Source organism: Podarcis erhardii, assembly GCF_964252035.2.
Source record: "Podarcis erhardii genome assembly, chromosome: 6".
NCBI lineage: Eukaryota > Metazoa > Chordata > Lepidosauria > Squamata > Lacertidae > Podarcis > Podarcis erhardii.
Window position 1 is genome coordinate 62950376 of NC_138510.1, and position 21695 is coordinate 62972070.

A 21695-nucleotide genomic window follows, 5' to 3' on the forward strand; every position below is an offset into this window, starting at 1 on the left:
TCAGCAACTTTTTTCAGCGGTGGGCCGGTCCACCGTCCCTCAGACCATGTCGTGGGCCGGACTATATTTTGAAGAAAAAAAATTAACGAATTCGTATGCCCCACAAATAACCCAGAGATGCATTTTAAATAAAAGCACACATTCTACTCATGTAAAAACACCAGGCAGGCCCCACAAATAACCCAGAGATGCATTTTAAATAAAAGGACACATTCTACTCCTGTAAAAACACGCTGATTCCCAGACCGTCCACAGGCCGGATTGAGAAGGCCTACCCCTGGTCCAGACAGTAGCATTGGGAGACTGTTTTGACCTCATGGTCCTAGTCCTATGATATGCTGCTACAGTCTTGCTCCTGGTATTTGTCATTATTGTACTGAGTTACTTGTACACCGCTTAGAGACAATCAAAATTAAGTGATATATCAATTGACACATAAATAAGTGAAGTCATTGGTCAGTTGCAAACTGCAGGGAGCGGAGTCCTGCACTTACAAGTGGGGCAAGTTTTTCCTGTTACGCTGATTGTCACCTGCAGTCATGCTGCAAAAGGAAACTGGCAAATATCTGAGATGGAAGAAGTGCTGACAAAGTGACATTGGGTTATCGCAAAAGGAAATGGTCACCAGTTCTATTTGCCCTCTGCCGAAATCTATCAGCTTTGCAAAAACTTTGCATGAAGTAGTTAAACCATGCATGCCACACTTGCAGTAGCAGCAGCAGCATCAACTCATACGAGCATCAACTAAGCTACAGTGTGCACCTATCCTGGGTTAACCAATCATTTCAGTGCAACACCCCATATTCTAAGTTTTACTTACTTTAAATACTGGCTTGCTCATACAGCCAATCACAGGATCAGACAGTTGATTGGTCCGGTTTGTCAGACAAAGCCTGCAAATAGGTGTCGGTCTTTACTGATGTGCAATGTTTAATGCAACCGGAAATACAAAAATGCAGCCCAAATACAACTTGCAGCTGTAGAAAGTGAAGTGGTAATTAAGTGTGGAACCAACCAGTCTATGATGGGATGTTATAGATTGTATTGCCCAGGCCTGGCATTTAAGTAAAGCGCAATCAGGTTTATTTATAGCAATTCCAATATGGAGGATTCAGCAACCTTTAACTAAAGGAGTCAGCTGCAATGTGTGACTAATGATTTCCCAGGAAATACTGCTAACAACTGCTGCTCATATAGAGCCAAGAGTACAGGGAACCCTTAACATTAATTTTAGTTATTAACTTTCATGAATAAGTTAATTGAAAGGTGGGGGAAATATTGATTTTGCTATAGAACTGTTTTGTTGGTATTTTTAGACCATAAGGTGGGGGGCAGACCAGCCAGTAAGCTTGCTGAAGCAGTGATTGGGCCTGATATTTGTTGCATGGTGGTAGTAAGACCCTGGGTTGACTGACCCCACCACCAAAACACCAAGTTTCAGGGCCATTTGCTTGGCAGCTACTCTATTGGCAAGCCCTCTTTCAAGGGACATGTTTGTACCTGCACTGGCAGAGTGACCTTTGTGTTCCTCCATTGTTAGTGGGTGGCCAATTAGAACTGGGAGGGTCACAAGGTGGGGTGGAATTTCTCTACTCAACACTTCTTCATTCTGACCTCATCTGTTTATTTTATTTTTATCCAGCTGACATGGTGGCTGTTGAAACCAAATAAGATTTTATGTCCTTTGTGTTTTTAACTTCTGGGTCAGCTTGGTTTCTTTCTCCTTTTCCTATGATTTCTAAATGTATTTTTGCGGGTTTTTTATTTTTATTTAGTTAACCAAGAAAGCCATTTTAAACGACAATAATATTTATATTTTTAATAAATTTGTATCCTGTCCCAAAGGAGCGCAGGGTAGCAAGCAACAAAGCAGCAGAGCAATGCGAAAAGTAAAAATGAAGAAATATTTATTAAACAAAATACAAAAGGGCCATATTTCTAAAACACAAAGATTTGTTTCACATTTTATGCCCCTAGTTTTTTTCTACAGAGGCTGTTAAACGTGGCTAAATATAAGTGTCTGGAAAGCTCATGCAAACTCCATGCCCCCATAGGAAAACAAACACAAAGCAAAAGCAGAAAAGAAAGATCCCTAACGGCAACTAAGTTTTATTTGCTTTTCACACTCCGCCCTTCCTGTGAGGAACTCCAGAAGCTCTCACGACTCCTAACGCGCATGAGAAATGGCTTTTAGAGTGCCATTGTAACACCACGTTCTGGCCAAACGGTGCATTGTATGCCTGCCTGCTTCGAAGTAAGTCTTTTGGAGTTCAGTGAGACGTACTTCCAAACAAGTATGCATATGACTGTAGCCTAGCTCACTTCCATTTCAACTCGCACCGTTTTCTGCGAGCTGCATATGCAGCGCAACAGGCACTGCTCCCCCCGCCCCACCTCCCCGTTGCATCTCGACTGCTGGCGAATTGCCCTTTGCCTTCCACTTCGCGCGCTCTTACGCAGCTGCTGGAGGTAGAAAACCCGGCTATTTATTAATTAAAGGGTTAGCAAAGGGGAAAGGAGAGCAGCCTTGCTAGCTAGTCGTGCTCGCCCGGATCGCAGCGCTGCAGTTCCAAATAAGAGCAGCCGCGCCTGTTTCCGAAAGCAACGGCGTTTGTTCTTTAAGCAACCTAGCAAAAGTGTGTTATCGTTTTCTTTCGACCGGAAAAAAACCCCCAGCCACGCAAAACAGCGCTCTGCCTGTGGTTGGGCGTGATTCTGAGGCGAAACAGAGGCAGCAAGAGTGCAGTGATGTACTTCAGAGGTTAGGGGGCATGTCGGGGGGCGCGAGGGGAAGGCGGAGGCGGGCGAGACCGTCCTCCTCTCCTCTCTTTGTATGCAGCGGGGCTGCTGGGTCCTGCGCGCGGGGTGGCGCCCAGCTCCCTCCTCCCCAGGCTCCCGCCCCCTGCCGCCGCCGCCCCAGACCCAAGCCCAGCCCGCCCCGACTGGCTCTCTTCCCCCACTCGCTGCCTCCACCCCCCGGGCGGTGTGAGAGCTGCGTTCGCGTCCGGGCCGGCAAGATGGCGGCATCGTCGGGGTCCAGCGGCGCCGAGCTGCCCGGGACTCTGGGGGAGTCGGAGGGCGCGGCGGCGGCGGGGACGCCTCGCGCTCTGGCCCCCGAGGAGATCGCCCGCAGGCTGCGCGGAACCAGGCGGGAGCTGAGCAACAGGCGCAAGATCCTGCTGAGGAACCTGCCCGCCGAGAGCAGCAGCCAGGTGAGCGAAACGCCCCCATTTCTCCCCTTCCCTCGAGGCGCGTGGGGAGTGCCGCTCGGGGCAGAGCCCTCGGAGGGGCGGCGGGGGGGGGGAAGGAGGACGACGAGCCACGGGTCCCCCCAGCTTTCCCCGGGGCTGGAGCCGAGAGTTAATGGGTTGCAGCTGTGGAAGGAGCTTGGTCACGCAGAGTTGGTCACTCAAGGAGCGTGACGGGAGCCCGTGGGGAGAGAAAGGATGGCCCGGGGGTGCATCGTCTCTTGGTAGGGAAGAGGTAATTTAGAACTTGCCAGGGATAACGGAGGTGACTGGGCTGGGAGGGAGGCTTCTAGAGGCACATCCTCTCCAAAGTGGAAGAAGAAGGGGAAGCCCCCCCCCCCTTTTACTGTTGGGAATAATAAGATTCCAGAACTTTGCAGGTAATGATAAGTGACCCAGGTGGGTAGGTATCGTCATTCATCTCCTGAGATAGTGGGAGAGAGGGGACGTCTCTATAATTGGTTGAAAGGGAACACATGCAGAAGCCTAAGTCTTGAAAGTTCTAGGAGGGATTGTGAGCTGGAGGGAATTAAGGAAGAACACTCCTCTCTCGCTTTCATAGCAGCAAAACATGCGGAGTTGTCTTTCGCTTTATTGCAATGGATACAGTGCTGTGGATAGGAAGTTTGCTTGTTGCCCTGTGTTGGGATTATACCTTACACTTGGTGGCATGAGCAGCAGCTCAGCAGGAACTCCCATCCCTGAATAAAGAAAGTCAAAAGGCAGCCAGAATAGGAGAAAAGAAGCAAAACAAAATGGGCATTGCTTCTTGTTCTCCTATTCGGAAAGCAGATGAGATTTTGTTCAACATCCTGTCTGTGCCTTGTTTTTGCCTTTGGAAAAAACACTTGTATGTTCTCATCCTCCCCAATTTGTTTATTGCTTTGCATGTCTTTTACTGTTGCGGAGACCATAATTTTTATTTACTTTTCATATTCACTCACCAATAATATATGCCTGTAGGGTAGGTGGAGGAAAGTTTTGTAAGAATTTTATTTTATTGACTAAAGAACTTAAACATTCTAAATTGCTTCCCATTGCTAACTTCAATGACACTTACCGGTAACTGGAATAGATAGCTGAAGCTGTTTTTCTTTTTCCCCCCCTTGGCTTTTCTAACTCTTGTGTAGAATAACTATGTTCTGTTGCAAAGGTTGTACAGTAGTTCAATGAGAAAATACAGACATGGATAGCCAATAGGAGGTTTTTGGAGTTATCTTTTTCAGCCTTTTGGGCACCGTTAGAAATTATTGTTTTCCATTAAGTAACAGATTTGTAGTCTTCATGATTGCGCAGGTGCATCTGAAAATTGGGGAAAGTTTGGGAAAACAATAAAGAAGTAGAACTGGGATTACATTTTATTGTTTTAAATTGTCATAGTTTTCCAACTCAAGATAAGAGGTTTTCGCAAAGGCAGTCTCAAGTTCCTCTAACATTTACAGTTTTGGAATAAAAGTATAATAAACCCATGCCATATCCATTTATAAATGGTCAATCTCAAGCAATAAAACATGCAAATTAACCTGGACTTTCTAGCTCCTGTTATGTTCCTGAATGCTGAACAAGTTGCCTTGTTCAGTGACAATCTCTCTGTGCTTTGCTTTTGTGGGTGGAGGTAGGTTATACAGAATTGAGTTTTAAAGAGGCTATTAGTCCCCAGGAAATTACTGTATTGATACGCATAAAATGTTTACTAGTGGTAGGGACACACTTCTAATGAAATGCATTACTGTTAAAATAGTAAGGCGTTGGCAAGTTAAAGGCAAAGATTCTATCATGAGCAAGCTAATGAATGTCACTGAATGAGTCTGTGGATAATGAAAATGAGTGATAAAAAGAAGACAATAATATTCTGTTCTGTCAAGTACCACATAGAAAGTTCCAAAATCTGGCATCTTTATAATATAGTGCAAATGTTCCATTTATTATTATTTATTATTAAATGTATTCATTGCTTTTTAAAAATAAGTCTCATATCAACTTGCAATAAGTTAAAATACAGGAAAGGTGAACACTAAGAACGAGGCTATAAATCAAACCAGATTAAGATCTTACAGTTCTTGCAGAGACTGTGCCAGTTCCTTTCATTTGCTGTTAAGTGGATATGATAAAAAAAACCCTTGAAACCTTTTGTGTTCCTATTTTGCCCTATGCATGGATGCGGAGGCATTCAAAATACAAAAGCTCAACTCAATGTGGACATCAATAGACAATTCCGATTTTAAGGTCACAGGTGTGCCGACTGTAAACCCCATACACTTTCCACCATCACCCTACTTAAAAGAACTTTCAAAATCTGTTTTACCAGGAGTGACAATGAGACAAAACAAATATATGTGTGCACCATGGGAAAGAATTGCTTCTGCAATTTGTCTGTGGTCTGCCTTCAGCCTCAGATAGAAGTACATATTTTTCTGGTTTCAGTGGAACTTACAGGGTGAGATCTAACAAACTCTTTCCCTGAACAAACCACCCAAAAATCAATTGACTTAAATCTGAGTATGGTTAACGTTGGATATTACACATAATGCTGATCATATATGGATACAAGGAAGGCCTTAAAAATGTCACAGCAACTTACTTTGAAGTAAGGTCCATTGAACTCAGTGGGACTTGCTGCTTAAGCAAACATGCGTAGAATCATACTGTAAGCCATTTTAGGTTTCAGCTTTCCAATTAGCATTCTGGGGATTATTAATTGGTTAAAAATAAGTGAGACCTTCAACAAAATATTGCATTGTTGAGGTTCCAGCCAACTAGTTAGAGCTTCTTTCAGAAGTTTCTGTTTCATTATCTTCAACTTTTCTGTCTGTAGTACTTAGTTTTCCATGCTCACTGAGCATTCTTGGTGGGTTGCTCAGTCTCTCCAGTCCCCCATATATATACTTTAAAAACATTTCTGTACTTTCCCCTAATCTGCTGATACTTCTCTCTTGTTCATGGTCAGTGCTGTTTTGGCCACATAAGGAACTACACTGTCTGAACGAGTTTGCCACATAGCATAGATAGAGGATGGGAAATATGCATTCAGGCTACTGCTTGTCCTGTAAGAATAATTGCTTGAAATAGATTAAAATATTCCTTAAAGTTATGTACTTTCTGACAGGAAAACAGGTTCAAGTGTTTTTCCATAAGAGGGAGTCAAGCTGCTATGCTGTGCTGAAAAGTAATTTTAGGACATATGTCTTTGTGGTCCAAATAGTCCTTGTAATAGAAACTTGCAATAGGATTGCAGGGATTGTTACCAAAAAAGGATTTCACTGCCAAGATGTTTTCATTTTCATTAGCCATGCTGTCTGAGTATTCTTTAAGCTCATTCTTTATCCAGGCTTTCTTGGATATCCATTGGAATATTGGATTACACGTAGATAGGAGTAAACACATGGTGTCTAAATATATTTTGCTTTTGGAAATATTGCAGCCTCAGAACAAGAATAATTTAGATGATAATTTAAAAAGCAATAGACTTTATTCTCCTTAAACCTTCTGTTTCATGTGAAGGATGGTGCTTCAGTGCTGTTTACTGTATTTTTTTAACCATGTTATGTGAATGAAATGTAAAAGGATGAACGCTGAGATAAGCACAGGAAGGTATTGTGAGAAAGTATAGGCTGAAGACAATTACTGTACATATGCGTGTAGAAATCCACGTTTCAAGACAGAACTAATGATTTGTCTCTGGATATGTACCACGGTGCATCTAATTGGCATACATGGTTTCTGATCCAGAAGGACATTCACATGTAAACTTCTCTTACTGAGTGGGATGTTTGTACATGGGTTGCAGTTATAGGTCCTGTTTAGGTCAGTAGGTCTTCAAGTAACGAGGCATAGGATTGGACTGTACTTGAATGTAGTTTTCCTTTAGGGAACTATAGATTCAGCTTGTAGTGTTTGGGGTTTCATTCTTTATAAGCTAATAACAAACATTTGTTCCTGCTTTACATGACCTCTGTCTTTGTTTAATTGGCCCATTAACCAGTCTTCATCAATTATTTATTATTATTCATTTCTGGATTTTTGTGTCGTCTGCACTGGTCCTTCCAGGTGACTTATGAAAACACTGATTCAGAAATACAAAAATATATAATACCTAATTACATCCCCAAAATGTGAAACAGCCAAACCCCTCTGTATTACAAAACTTATACACAGAAGATTCTCCATACCACAGCACCGACATAAAAATTCCACTAAGCAACAACTAAAAACTTTTAGCAAAGAATAATAAAACTCTAAAACCCTTAAAACCAGGTGACTTTTAAGATAAATAAAACTACTAAAATTACTGAAAAGCATGGGGGAGGGAAGAAATGTCTCCACATTGTGTCAAAAATATTGTACAATGGACACAGGTTGAGCTTGCAGAACCTTTGAATTGGGTCCAGAAATGCGCTGGCAGCCACTACAAAAGAGTAAAAACTGATGTAAATATGCTCAAGATGCCAGGTCTCAGTTAAGCAACACCACTGCTTAATGTTCCACTGGCAGATGTTTCCAGACCTTGCTCAGGGGAAGACCATCAAATAGCACAGTGATACATACAGAAGGTGATCAGATTGTAGATCCCTGATGCCAGGTTATATCCATCCAAGATAGAGCTGGTGAACTGTATTCAGTGCCATGGAGGCCACAGGTGCCTTCAGTGACTCCCAAGCTTCAGTACTCCCAAGGTTTGAGCTGCATCTTTCAGGGGAAGTGCAACCCCATCCAGAACTGGTTGAATCCCAGTTATAAAGATTCAGAGACGACCCACCAACATCTCCATTTTGTCTGGATTACACCTGAATATATTGGCTCTCATCCAGTCCATTCCTATGTTGAGGCACCTGCCAAGAACATCGGCTGCCACCATCACAGCTGATGAAAAGAACAAATGAAGTTGTGTGCCATCTGCATATTGGTGACAGCACATTCCATAACTACAGATTGTCCCTCTCAGCAGTTTCATGTAGATATTAAACAGCACAAGGAATAGAATTGGCTCCTGTGAAACCCTATAGGACAAGCTCCTTGAAGCTGAAAAATCCCCCCAGCACCACTATCTGGTTCCAAACACTCAAATAAGAGCAGAACCACCACAAAGCATGATGGTACTGAAAGTCACTGAGAGGGCCAGTAGACCTGATGGGGTTGTGTTCCTCCTGTCACAGGTCATCCAAAAGGGTGACCAATGCGGTCTTGTGCCAGAACCAGGTCTGTTCTGCTATTGAAATTTATACAAAAAATCAGTTTCTTCAAGATGACCTGGATCAGTTCAGCAACCAGCCACTTCAGGACGTTGCCCAGGGCGGTCCAGGCTGCATGCAGCCCTCACTACCTCTTTTGGCGGCCCTCAGCAATATTTGCTGCCTTCCTGAAGCTGGGTTATTGAAGCGCTGGGCTTGGGGCTCTGGCATGAGGGCTCTGGCAAGGTCCTAGAGACCTCCAGCCTCCATCACAAATCCTAGTTAGCGCTTCTCCAGCTTTGGGAAGGAGCTGAGAGGGCTCTGTGACCCTGCTAGAGCCTTGTGCCTCTTTTCTAAAGCACAACACTTCACTTAGCCAGCTTTGGGAAAGCAGCACAAGGACTGTGTGTGTATGCGCACGTGCCAGCGCCAACTTTTGGCTTCGCTCACTGCCCCTGCGCAACAAGGCAGAGTGTGGCCTGCAGGTTCCATGTCGAAGTACTTTTGTGGCCCACTTGGTATGAAAAGTTGGAACGCCCAGCACCAGCTTTTAGTTGTTTGTATTTTATTGGTCTTGGGATAGTTTCTTTAGAATTGGATTCACCTCCATTCCTTGAGGCAGGGAGAAACTCTTCCCTCTTATAATGAGGCATTTGGAGCCTCCCTGGCCCATCCTGCTAGACTTCGTAAGCCAAGTGGTGCAAAGATCCGTAGCCTTATCTACATCCTCAGACCACATCAACTGAAACTCATATATCACTATTGGACTAGCCAATGGGAAAGGGCACTTAGACTGGAGTCCTTTCTGCTGGCTTGCAATGGACTGGCTTGAGTTATTCCAACATTGTGTCTCTATACTCGATTTCATCAAGATTCTATAAGTCCTAGAAGCTCATAGATCCTTGTCCATCTATTTTTAAATATACACTTTTAATTTTACAGACACCTGATTATCTGTTCTAGGGAAACCTCTAGATACATGGAGACCATTCTCTTCTTTATGTAGAAACTGATACTTTATTTGGAGGCAGGGAGTGTTTCACACTGATAGGCACTGAGCCACCAACACTCTCTAGTTGAGAGAATGATGCCTTATATATGCATTTGAAACCAAATTGCCATATTTTATCATTTGCACTTGTTATGGAAATGTTTTCTGGTAGCTTTGTAGTGATACATACTTCTGTTTCTTGGCATTTGAAAATGGGGAACTGTTAATCTTTAGTCTTGTGGAAGCATAGCTTTTGGTTCTGGAATATATTTATTAAAATCAGCTGCAATTAGAAAAGTCCCTTTAATGAGAAAGCAAGCTTTCCCCCCCAAACCGACTACAAAATAGCAGGTACTCATCTTTGCTGCTGCTTCAACATGACTGCATTTGCCTTTTCCTAGAAATAATAAATTGTGAGAACACATAAGCTCTTGAAAGTATCATAGCTTGCTTGGTACATTAGAAATCTGACTATGATTTAGCATTTTTATGAGTTAACATGCAAAAGTGGACTTTATTTGATAGGCTAGAAAATATAAAATGTATTAGTTGATAGAACATTCATGCGCACTTTCGCATCTCTGCTTAGTGTCACAAGTTGTATTTTTCATAGTTAAAGTCATTTGCCTCAGAACTATACTTCCTGTTCATTGTAGTATTTATTTATTTTATTTTAAAAATGTATATTCTGTACCACTTAACTACAATAATCTATAAGTGGTGTACAAGTAACTCAATGCAATGAAGATAAAAGTTAGTTAAAGCTACAAAATCAGAATTTCAGTTGTTCATAGGTAAAGGTAAAGGTACCCCTGCCCGTACGGGCCAGTCTTGACAGACTCTGGGGTTGGTGCGCCCATCTCACTCAAGAGGCCGGGGGCCAGCGCTGTCCGGAGACACTTCCGGGTCACGTGGCCAGCATGACAAAGCTGCATCTGGCAAGCCAGCGCAGCACACGGAAACGCCGTTTACCTTCCCGCCAGTAAGCGGTCCCTATTTATCTACTTGCACCCGGGGGTGCTTTCGAACTGCTAGGTTGGCAGGCGCTGGGACCGAGCAGCGGGAGCGCACCCCACCGCGGGGATTCGAACCGCCGACCTTTCGATCAGCAAGCCCTAGGCGCTGAGGCTTTTACCCACAGCGCCACCCGCGTCCTAGCGGGTTAGTTAAAGCTACAAAATCAGAATTTCAGTTGTTCAAATGCCCACTAATTATTTTTTTTAAAAAAAGTCTTCAGTAGGTGCTGGATGTTTAAGAGGGAGGGGGCCTCTCTGACCTCAACGGGAATAGAGTTCTACAAAACACTGAACATATGGCTCCTGGTGGATATAAGCCATGTATCTGAGCCATGGGGGACCACTAACAGAGGCTCACATGAAGACCCCAGTGATTGGGCAGGGATATAAGGGATTAGTCACTTCTTTTGGCAACCTGGACCCAAATTGTTAAGGGCCTTGAACCTGGCCTGATAGCAAATGGGCAGCCCGTGCAAGCTTTTATTTATCTGCTGGCATTGTAGTGAGCAGTCTTCTAATTCTGGTTCCTTTTCATAAAGGATGCTGCTATGATTTTGCTGGTGCCTCTTATGCTGTCTAACTAGCAGACTGAATAAGTACATATTCTAACTAATGGCCGAAGGCTATGCTTAGCTTTGCAGGAAATAAACAAAAAGATGGGATCCTCTCGTTGTAGCATGGGATAGTAAGAAAGTCTTATTATAGCTATCTACTTTCTCTCTCTGTAATAATGTGAGCAGCACAGCTAGCTGTCAAGAAGCTAAAAGAGACCGATGCCTTTTCCCACGTTAGTTAAGCTGGTGTATTGGGAGTTAAGCTGATTTTGTTCTCTTAAAGTCAAAGGTTATAAATTAACTTAACAGAAAGTACTTTGTAGTAGTGGGTTGGTGATTTAGCTGTCAGTAGTGAATAAGAAGGTACTATTTGAGATGAGAACTGAGATCAGAGTGTGGGTAGAGTATGGGGTTTGAATTGGGGTGACCATGGTTAAAATCCTCACTCAGCTGCAGAGCTAATTGAGTGACCCTGGAGAACTTCCTACCTCACCATCCTGATCACAGGGTTGCTACGAGGGTGAAAAATGAGCTAGCTCCATTGATTCCTAGACTCCTTGGAAGAATAGTGGGATAGATGTGGATGATAAATAATGTGACTGTTGAGTAGTGTTGCACTGCAATCAAGACAATAATTTTGCTCCCAAGACATATGTGAGAATATGCATTCCTTTTGGAAAATAGCATTTCTGAATCTTCTTTCTTATTTGGAGTTCTCAAAGAAACACTTCACAGGTCAGGAGGCAAACTCTAGCAGCCCTGTTTAAAAGTGTGCTAACATTGTCAGGTTGTACAGCAGGAATGGGGAACTGGGTTTCCAGAAGCCTGAGTCCTGGGTTCTTAACTTTGCACAGCCCACCTGGCATCACTCTGAAATCAGCTGGCCAATTCTTCCCTGTGGAGAGTGGCAAGCTGTATTGCAAAAGAAAATCCAAGCTAAGCAAGGGCTGAAGCTGCTGCCTGTCAGCTAGTCAGCTACCTTGGAGTTGCCACCTATCAGCTGAAAGGTGGCAACTTCAAGCCTGCTGGAATTCCCCATGCCCCACTTTGGGCAGGGATCAGTTGCATTGCCAAGTTCCCCATGCAGAACCCAGTAGTACAGATGATGCTAGCAGGCTCGTGCTCACTGCCAATCAGTATTCCTTGCTAATGCACAATTGGGAGTGATATTAGTTGTGTGGGTCAAGGGGGTGTGATTAATGGGTAACTAGAACCCCTGTCGGGCTTAATTATATCCATGGAATGGAGGCTCCCCACTCCTCTTTGTAGAATATTGGCCTGGTTTGCATGGTGCAGTAAGCCAAACTATGCATTTGGGGAATCACACAACCCCTGCAGAGAAGCCACTTTGCTCCTTCCTGGTACTTCTATTAATTCCGTGGTACACTGAGCTAAGCCAGTGTTTCCCAACCTTGGGCCTCCAGCTGTTTTTGAACTACAACTCCCATCATCCCTGACTAGCAAGACCAGTGGCAAGGGATGATGGGAATTGTAGTTCAAAAACAGCTGGAGGCCCAAGGTTGGGAAACACTGAGCTAAGCCACATTTTACTTAGTGTGTTGCCCAAACCTGGGCTCATGGTTTAAGCTCTCCCCTTTCTAACCATTAACTGAAGCCAAGGTTTGTTCTAGGCTGCAGCTTGTGGTTAGTTGAGAAGAGAAGTTGAGCATAATAGCTCAGTCAGTAGAGCATGAGACTCTTAATCTTGGGGTTGTGGGTTTGAGCTCCACATTGGGCAAAAGATTCCTTCATTGCAGGGGGTTGAACTAGATGACCCTCATGGTCCCTTCTAACTCTATGATTCTGTTATAAGCTCATGTTCAGGCAACATGCTGTTCTAGCTCAGCATGGAGTGGCAGTAAAACAGGACTGAGGAAGAGCAAAGCAGCTGCGAATTTGGTTTGCCATGCCGTGCTAGCTAGGCCATTGTTTAAAGTACAGTCCTACTTGCCAGAAAGTATAACAAATTCCTATATATAGAGACAGGCTTAGCCGATCATTTTAGTGCGTGAATCATTTTTAAAAATATTGTTTTATAGGTGTCAGCTAGGGATTGTTTTTATTTGATGGGTACTCCAAGGGGAATAATGTGTGCTGACAAATTTCAGAAGATGCATGTGTGAGTTTCAGGCATGCTTTCAACCTTCTGTAAATATCAAATATATATTTACACATAACAAGTTGGTCGTGTACTGACCATTCCTTCCCTTTAGTGATGGTGATTTAAGACTCCAAAGAAATGTGCCTTCCTCTCATCTCCCTATGTCAGTCAGAATCCCCATTCTGGTCACAACTCCACCCCCCCACCCCCGCATTTAACCCACCATAAGGCAGATGTATTGGATTGCTGAGTAGTAGCAATAACATACTATCAGTGTATGTAGATAGCCTGAGGAGCAGCATCATGTTTTATTAACACAGCATTTGACAGCTGTTAACCGATGAAATAAGAGACTAGTATCCAATCTGACTAAAAAGAATACACTTGATCCTATTCAGATCAAACCCCTATTACCCACTAAGCTATGTATATTGAATTAGCAGATTGGCAAGGTGGGAGTGTGTTGTGATCTAGGACACTTTGTAGAGTAGAAGGATGTGTCATAACAAATTCAGTTTCATTGGAGACCTACAAGGCAGAGTGAGTGTGTAAATATATCATAATCAGTCTGATTAGGGCCAAAAGTACTCATTGTTTTTAATGCAACAACAGGGCCTTCTTGGTCACAGTTCCTCTCCCTGGTGAGGTACATCTGTCTTGCTCATAATTTACATTATTATTAACGTGGGATTTAAAGAACATTTCTGTTCAACCAGCCATTGGTGGCTGAAAGATACTGTTCCTGGCAACTTTGAAATTCTTTAACCTGTGAGGATATTTTATTGTTTTTGCATTGTTCTTTTATGTTTTGTTGTTTCGGGATGAAAGATGGAATAAAAATTTAATCAGTAAGTAAAATTTGCTACGTCTTTCTTTAGAACAGTGCTGACTAACCTGTGGGGCCTCCAGATGTTGTTCTTAATCTCCCATCAACCATGGTCATACAGTCCAACAACATCTGGAGCATCACAGGTAAGCCATACCTGCTTTAGAAAAATCTGCGGGTAGACTAGGAGGGTAGCACAGGCCTCCCCTGTATAGTTTTCCTAATCAAAATCTCCATACAGAACTGATGATTGTTCCAAAGGTGCTATTTGAAGGGCAAATAGCCACATCAGGGGTGATTTCTGGTAGCAAATGGCCCAGCAGGAAATGGTTAAACTCTCCTCCAGCACAGCAGTCCTGACCTAGATTGGGAGGTCATACCAAATGCTCTTTTTAAAAGGAAGAGACAAGCCAGTTGCACATTAATTGAAAAGAATGTTCCGCAGTGTGCAGGTCAACTCCTAGTCATGTTGAAATTCTGATACAGGCCCTCCTCGCACACTAGATACACCAGGAGAAGATATGCCAGCCATAAACTGAAATCAAAATAAACTGAACAGTGCAACATAAATGGGCAATGAATATGAAAGTAGCATTAGATTATGATTTGGATAGATTGTTATTTGGAAGTTGTAATAAAAGTAGCAAAAAAAACCGAAACAAAAAAACAAATACTAATAATGGTTGTGTCCAGTTGACACAAGGAATTTTGCCTGTGCTGGAGAACTTCCTCTCTCCTTTTCCTGTGAGCTCCCCCAAATCTGTCCTGCCTTCCATCCCACCACACAACCCTGTAAAGCATTGGGGGGGGGGGGAGATGAAGTTCCAATGCACAGGATGAAGTCCTTGTGCTATATGACTTCACTGGATGCAACCCAATGTTTTTAGTTGTAAATTGTTTTGTAAGAAGAGACTCATAAATTAAATAATAGTGCTTGTTTACACCCCCAAAGTAGACCTAATTCTTTTTATAATAATCAATATCTATGTATCTCTTCCTATGCTGTGGGATTCCATTACAGTGGTACCTTGGGTTAAGAACTTAATTCGTTCTGGAGGTCCGTTCTTAACCTGAAACTGTTCTTAACCTGAAGCACCACTTTAGCTAATGGGGCCTCCCGCTGCCGCCGTGTCGCCGGAGCATGATTTCTGTTTTCATCCTGAAGCAAAGTTCTTAACCCGAGGTACTATTTCTGGGTTAGTGGAGTCTGTAACATGAAGCGTCTGTAACCTGAGGTACCACTCCATTATTGTTTCATCATTACTTTTTGCCACCTTTCCTTTCTCTTCTAAACTGCCGTATTTTTCGCTCCATAAGACACACTTTTTTCTTCCTAAAAAGTAAGGGGAAATGTCTGTGCGTCTTATGGAGCGAATGCATGGTCCCTGGAGCCGAATTGCCCAGGGGCAAAAAGAAGATCATGCTCTTTTTTTTATTTGTTCTTTTTTTGAAAGAGGGAAGTGGATGTTGAAACAAAGCCGCTGATCCACAAGCGATCGGAAGGGAGATAAGAGACGCTAGCAATAAAGTAGGCTGCCTGGGATGGGGGAGGTAAAAGCCCATGGATCCTCAGGATTTTTACATTGGGTCACCCCAAATTCAACATCAGATCACATAGCATGTCCATGGCTACAGAGTGCACCAAAAAAAATCACACACCCACTGTTGCGTGGCGCAAAAACGTGGTTACAAAGCATGGATCCACATGGATTCTTAGGATTTTTCATTGGGCTACCACAAACTCACTGTCAAATCACATGTCTGTGGCCACAGCATGAACCACAAAAATCATACATACACTGTTTCGTTCAGAAGATTTTTTTTCTTGTTTTCCTCCTCTAAAAACTAGGTGCGTCTTATGGAGCAAAAAATACGGTACTTTCCTTAAGCACTAGGTTTTGCAGCCCCTGTTTGTTGTGGCTATAATAAACTATTTTCCTTTTCTTTTAAAGCTCAAATTAACAGTTTTGTAATGTCATATAGTTCAGACATCTTAGCATTTTCTCATAATTGCATTTCTTGAAGTAAACTTTCTGTGAACTTTACTTTCTGTATTACCCCTCCACAAAATGACTCAGTTCATATACCATAGTAAAACAAACCTTAGTTTACAGATTGTGGTTTATTGGGAGCAAATACTGGTTCAGGCATAGCACTAAGCCAGGAGTTGTGGTGAGTTTCCCCTATGCAATTGCAGGGAGAAAGCAAAACAGCCCAGAATGGTGTGCATTCACCGTCAACCATTAACTATGGAATAAACCTGTTATGACAACAGGTTTAGAATGTTCTTCTTTAATGAGGGAAATCTCATGTCCCTTCTGGAACTATCTCGATTTTACCAGCCCAAATATGGTATCTATATACATTGCCTTGTCTCTAAACCTCTGAGTTTATTGTCCCTCTAGTGAGTCTATAAAGTTCCCATTGACCCCCAACCCACTTTCTAAGTCATTGACAAGAGAGAAGCACATGTTCCTTTTCAGTACACAACAGGAAGAGGATGCAACACCCCTTGGAAAAAAATAAGAAGCATTTAGCACCTGTGAAACAGGTGCTAGCTATTGAATTCCTCAGGGATGTGCACAGAATTTGCTAATTATAGAGGAGGGAAAATGCATTATAAGAGTAGTACTGTGTAAGTTCATTGAAATGCTGAAAATAATTGTGTTCTCTAATTATACTTCTCTGTGACCTTGTTTGCAATGGTTAGATGCACACAATAAAATGTTGGGAGCATGCAGACTTTCCCCTATGACTTTAGATATTGCTAACTACTCATTGACGTGGTGTTTAATGCTGTATCTTTCAATAAAACGTGACTACTGAAGTTTGGATCAAAAATTATATTTTTGATATTTCATTTCTGTGAAGAACAAGGCAATCTGTCTCAGTAAGAGATTTCATTTTAAACAGAAGGAGTTTTGCTGTACAATGCAGAAGAATACCGTTGAGTTGCATTATTAGCAGTGTTCTACATCATCCTTATCTGGCAACTCAGTATGCCAGCCTTTTATAGTTCTTTTTTTCATTAGGCAAAAAGTAACTACTCTAGGAATTCCACTTTTCAAAGGACAGAGCTTGTGGTTGAAGTGAGTGCTCACTCATATTGATTACTAATTAATGTTTGTATAGCAGTGTGTCTATGGAGTAATTCTTTATTTGGAACAATTCGAAAACCTTAACATTAAAATAAAAATGTTCAGTGCACTGAGTTTCTTCTGATGGATTGTGTTGTTTTTTTCTTTTGCCACCTCCCCAGGAAATCCATAATTTATTAAAAGACTTTGAATTGAAGTACTGTTATGTGGACAAAAATAAAAGAACAGGTAAGAACCAAGAAGTATTATTTATTAATCACCTTCCACACATTGCTTACAGCTTAAAAAACCAGTTAAAAACAAGTGGTGTGTGTGTATTTATTTATCTACCTCTCTCTGTGTGTGTGTTTGTGTATATATACACATACAAAAAGAGTTTACGCCCATGGCAGAGAACTAGGACTATAAGATTTTGCATACAGAGCTAGTTAAGTCCATAAGACACACATGTAGTTAAACTGTGACTTCAGTGCCCTTGTTCACACATATTGCAAAGCTGTGGTTTAATGCTATATGAATGAGCCTTGAAGGATTCTGAAACTGACACTCCCCATGTCTGTTATCCCATTGTTTGCATGGGAACTTAGTGTGTGCATTGTAACCTCTTGTGTGAGCAAGGAGTACGGAAATGTTGCCAGATTCAATTATTTCAATTTTATCAGAACTGCCTTGAATTTCCTTTGGTTTAATCAGAAGTCTTTTATTGGTCTTAGATTCACGTTCAACAACACAATTTATTTAGTATGAAAAGCAGGGATTCCTTCCTTCCTGTTTAACTCAAGGACTAAACACCAGCAGTGAGTGAGGCCAGAGCCAAAGTGGGTAAAGCCAGATCCACCCCCAATAAGAATAAGAATAATAATTGATTATTTGTACCCCACCCATCTGGCTGGGTTTCCCCAGCCACCCTGGGCGGCTCCCAAAAGAATATTAAAAGAACAATAAATCATCAAACATTAAAAACTTCCCTAAACAGGACTGCCTTCAGATGTCTTCTAAAAGTCAGATAGTTCTCTATTTCCTTGACATCTGATGGGAGAGTGGGTGCTACCACTGAGAAGGCCCTCTGCTCTTCTTTCTTTCTCCCACACAAGCGTGCACTGCATCAGTCATCACCCATTCACCATCAACTCTCTCCCTGCCACTCATGGCGTTAATCTATTCACATATACACAAAGACCTCTCTTTCCACCTCTTCTTCTTCCTCCTCCTCCTCCTCCTCCGCCTCTCCTTCTCCTCTCCCCATGGGGCAATTTGGCTTAGATCAAAAGCTTCCATTGGCACCAATGGAAGCTTTGCCTCCTAAGTCTAATGGTGGCAGGGCAATGGTGGTGGCAGCTTATAGGAAGGTCTTACTGTCGCCTCCCAAAAATGTAAATTGCTCCCACCATGCAGTGGTTAGACTTCTTAATGGTATTGTAGTTTGTAGGCATCATAATATAATTCTTTTGAGCAAAATAGGAATTAGTAGTTTATAAGCATCACACTTACTTCGTTTCAGTTTCACTACTGATTGCTACCATATTTTCTAGAACATGAAGTGTGTGTGTGTGTGTGTGTGTGTGTGTGTGTATGTGTGTGTGTGTGTGTATGTATATATATATATAAAATATTTATAGATGAATAACAGAATATATAAGGGTGGTGGTATCACACATCCTGATTGGTCAAATTGTGCAATACAGAAATTTTATGAGGAAACAGCTGTTTCCCTTCAATTACAAAACATATTGCAAGTTATAAGAAAGCTTTGCGTAGTGGTATCTAGACCAAAGCCTTAATGATACAGTAATACTTACTCTAATCTATCTATGTATGTGCTTAATTAGTATAAGATGGTCCCAGCTACGATTCAGTTAAACCTGCTTAAAAAAAAAAGTGTCACTATGCTTATAATTTATTTAGGAAACCTTTTAGACTTGAGGATAGTGTAACCTCTGATTATTCAGGCTTGAAAGAAAATGTTAGCATTCCCGATTCTCAGTGGTATCATCTTTCCACTCAGTTTCACTTCTACTTGAGCTTCGGTGTTCAGTAGAAGCAGATGATTAATAGGCAATCTGGAATAAAAGATGTTTTCTGTTTTAAACCATAATCTTGCAACCAGAGCTTCCTGGAATTGAATTTCAGGAAAAGGCTCTATTGAAATATGATATGTCAGCAATAACTCTAAAAGGTTACAGCGCATGAGGCAGCACAGTCACCCCCACAGACACATCATGGCAATTTTTGACAAAGCACATGGTGGGGGAGGAGGGGCCATGGAATTAATAGGTACATCCCATGTTACTTGGTTTTTATTTAACATTATGCAGGTGTGTTTGTTTTGAGCTGTTGACCACACTACTAATAATATTTAAAGTATGCCCTCACATAGTAAAGACAAAGAATATTTTCTAAGTAAGCCTTGCTTGTACAGTGGTACCTCGGGTTAAGTACTTAATTCGTTCCGGAGGTCCGTTCTTAACCTGAAACTGTTCTTAACCTGAAGCACCACTTTATGTTTTATGTTTATTGTGATTTTGGGGCATCACGAAAGTCAACCACCAACTTTGTAATAAATGCTGGTACTTTCCTTGCTCTGAGGCTTATCCAACAAGCCAACATTGTTGCTGAAGATGAATTGTGGTAGACTATGTAAATATCTGTTGCTGTTTTTGCTGTCTTCCAGCTTTTGTTACTTTACTGAATGGAGAGCAGGCTCAGAATGCAATACGGTTGTTTCACCAATACTCCCTTCGAGGAAAAGAAATCTCAGTTCAGCTTCAGCCAACTGATGCCCTGCTCTGCATTACCAACTTACCACGCTCCTATACATTGCAAGAGTTTGAAGAGTTGGTGCGGCCCTATGGCAATGTTGAAAGACACTTTTTGATTTATAGTGAAATCACTGGGTATTCGAAGGGCTATGGTTTTGTGGAATACATGAAAAAGGATTCTGCAGCTAAAGCTAGGTTGGACCTTCTAGGGAAACAAGTAGGTGGGAATGCCCTTTTTGCTCAGTGGATGGATGTCAATCAGTTAACTCCAGAACTCATACATTCAAAGTGCCTTTGTGTGGAAAACCTCCCTACAGACTACACAGATGCAGAGGATCTGATGCAAACTTTTTCGTCGAAATATAACCCTGTGTTTTATCAGGTATGTAGAAATGTAGGACTTTTAAAGCCACAGCTCTTGTCATTGGGGGCTGTGTGGTTTGACTACTCACCTTACATGGAATTTCCTTTGTTTGATTTTTAGCTTAATATGTTCAAGCTGGTGAATGATTATAGTATGCTTGTAACAGCTCCAATAGTAGTATAAAGGTTTATTAGGGTTGGGTATGGCTGGCCTGCATTAGTCACCTGAAAATTATGTAAAATGCCATCTGGGCCACTTCCTTGCATTTACAGAATTTCTGTTTTAGGAAGCAATTCTGGGAAACATTTTAAACTTTCACTTATAAATCTTAGAGTTCCTGGTATTTCAGGGGAGGGGAGTCGGAAACAACAGAATAAAGCTCCCTCTGTATAAAAAAAAAAAAGTTATATTTTAGAACCCCAAATTGGAATTTAGAAATCATTTACTGTAAATTGGTAAAGATAACCTACTGACTGAGGAAAGCAATTAAGACATCTGATGAAGTTGTCTCTAATTCATGAAAACTTGTGCCGCAAGAAGTCTGCTAGACTTCAAGATTCCAGAAAACTCTCCGTAGCCCCCCCCCCTTCAATAGACTTAAGTTGGCAATCTCTTTGGATACTAGAAAAGACAGGGGCAAGAACATCACCTTTGTTTTGAAGGGGGTGTATGGGATTAGACAATTTAATACTGCTTGTTTATAGTATTGGAGAGGGGACTATAGCTCAGTGGGTAGAGTATATGTTTGCATGGAGAAGGTGCCAGACTTAAGCTCCAGGATTTCCAGTTAAAAATATATTGAAAGCCAGAACTTAGAAGGGCTTTTGCTTGAGACCACAGTGATCAGTATACTGGTCTAGATACCACAAGACTGTTCCATGTGTTCATAGTTATTTCCAGTGTGCTGAGAAACATCCTTATATTTAATATTTTTCTTTCTTCCCTACCTCTTCCTTGTAAACTAATTTAAACTAGCCCCTTCTCTTAATATATGTTGGAGATACGTTTGTCTTAGACTATTTCAGCTGTGGGCTGTTTAGTCACAGATGTTATTTTTTTCTAAACATTATTCCAGTTTTGTTTACATGTAGTTTTGGAAGAATGTACACTGCTTCCTATCTGTTTGACCTGTCACAATATTATTGTCTAAATATATAAATATGTTGAGGTTTGGGGTTTTTTACAGCATCCTTTGTGGCTTAAAGATATATTTTTGGTTGATAGGCATGGTTTATTATGAACCTTCAATGCATTTTGATAGGGTTTGCACCAGTTGATTATACCTATTATGTTTTTAATGTTGTTCCAAAGTGATTCCATAAGACAGAATAAACAGCTGATGCATGTTTATCAAAGGGCAGAAGCTTTCAGCTGGCATGAAATAAGCCCTGATGAGCTCTAGATTTCCTGAGAGACAAAATCGTTTTAGATGTTTTGAAAATGGGCTACAAGTAAATTAGTACAATGTGGAACCTTCAATATATATAGAAATGCAGCTAGTTTTTATTCATTTTACTATTTTTATTGTAACATATGTTAATTGTATTACTAAGCTTTGTAACACTGGTTG

General features: G+C 41.7%; 1 protein-coding gene across 1 annotated transcript in view; it reads left to right on the forward strand.

Moving 5' to 3' along the window:
• Nucleotides 1–2915: 2915 nt before the first annotated feature.
• Nucleotides 2916–21695, forward strand: part of RAVER2 (ribonucleoprotein, PTB binding 2) — a 39982-nt gene continuing 21202 nt past the window's right edge. Inside the window, exons 1-3 of the mRNA XM_081867287.1 lie at nt 2916–3212; nt 17164–17230; nt 19674–20143. Of these exons, the coding sequence (XP_081723413.1) occupies nt 3018–3212; nt 17164–17230; nt 19674–20143 (732 nt within the window). The 5' untranslated portion in view covers nt 2916–3017. The remainder of the gene's footprint in view (nt 3213–17163; nt 17231–19673; nt 20144–21695) is intronic.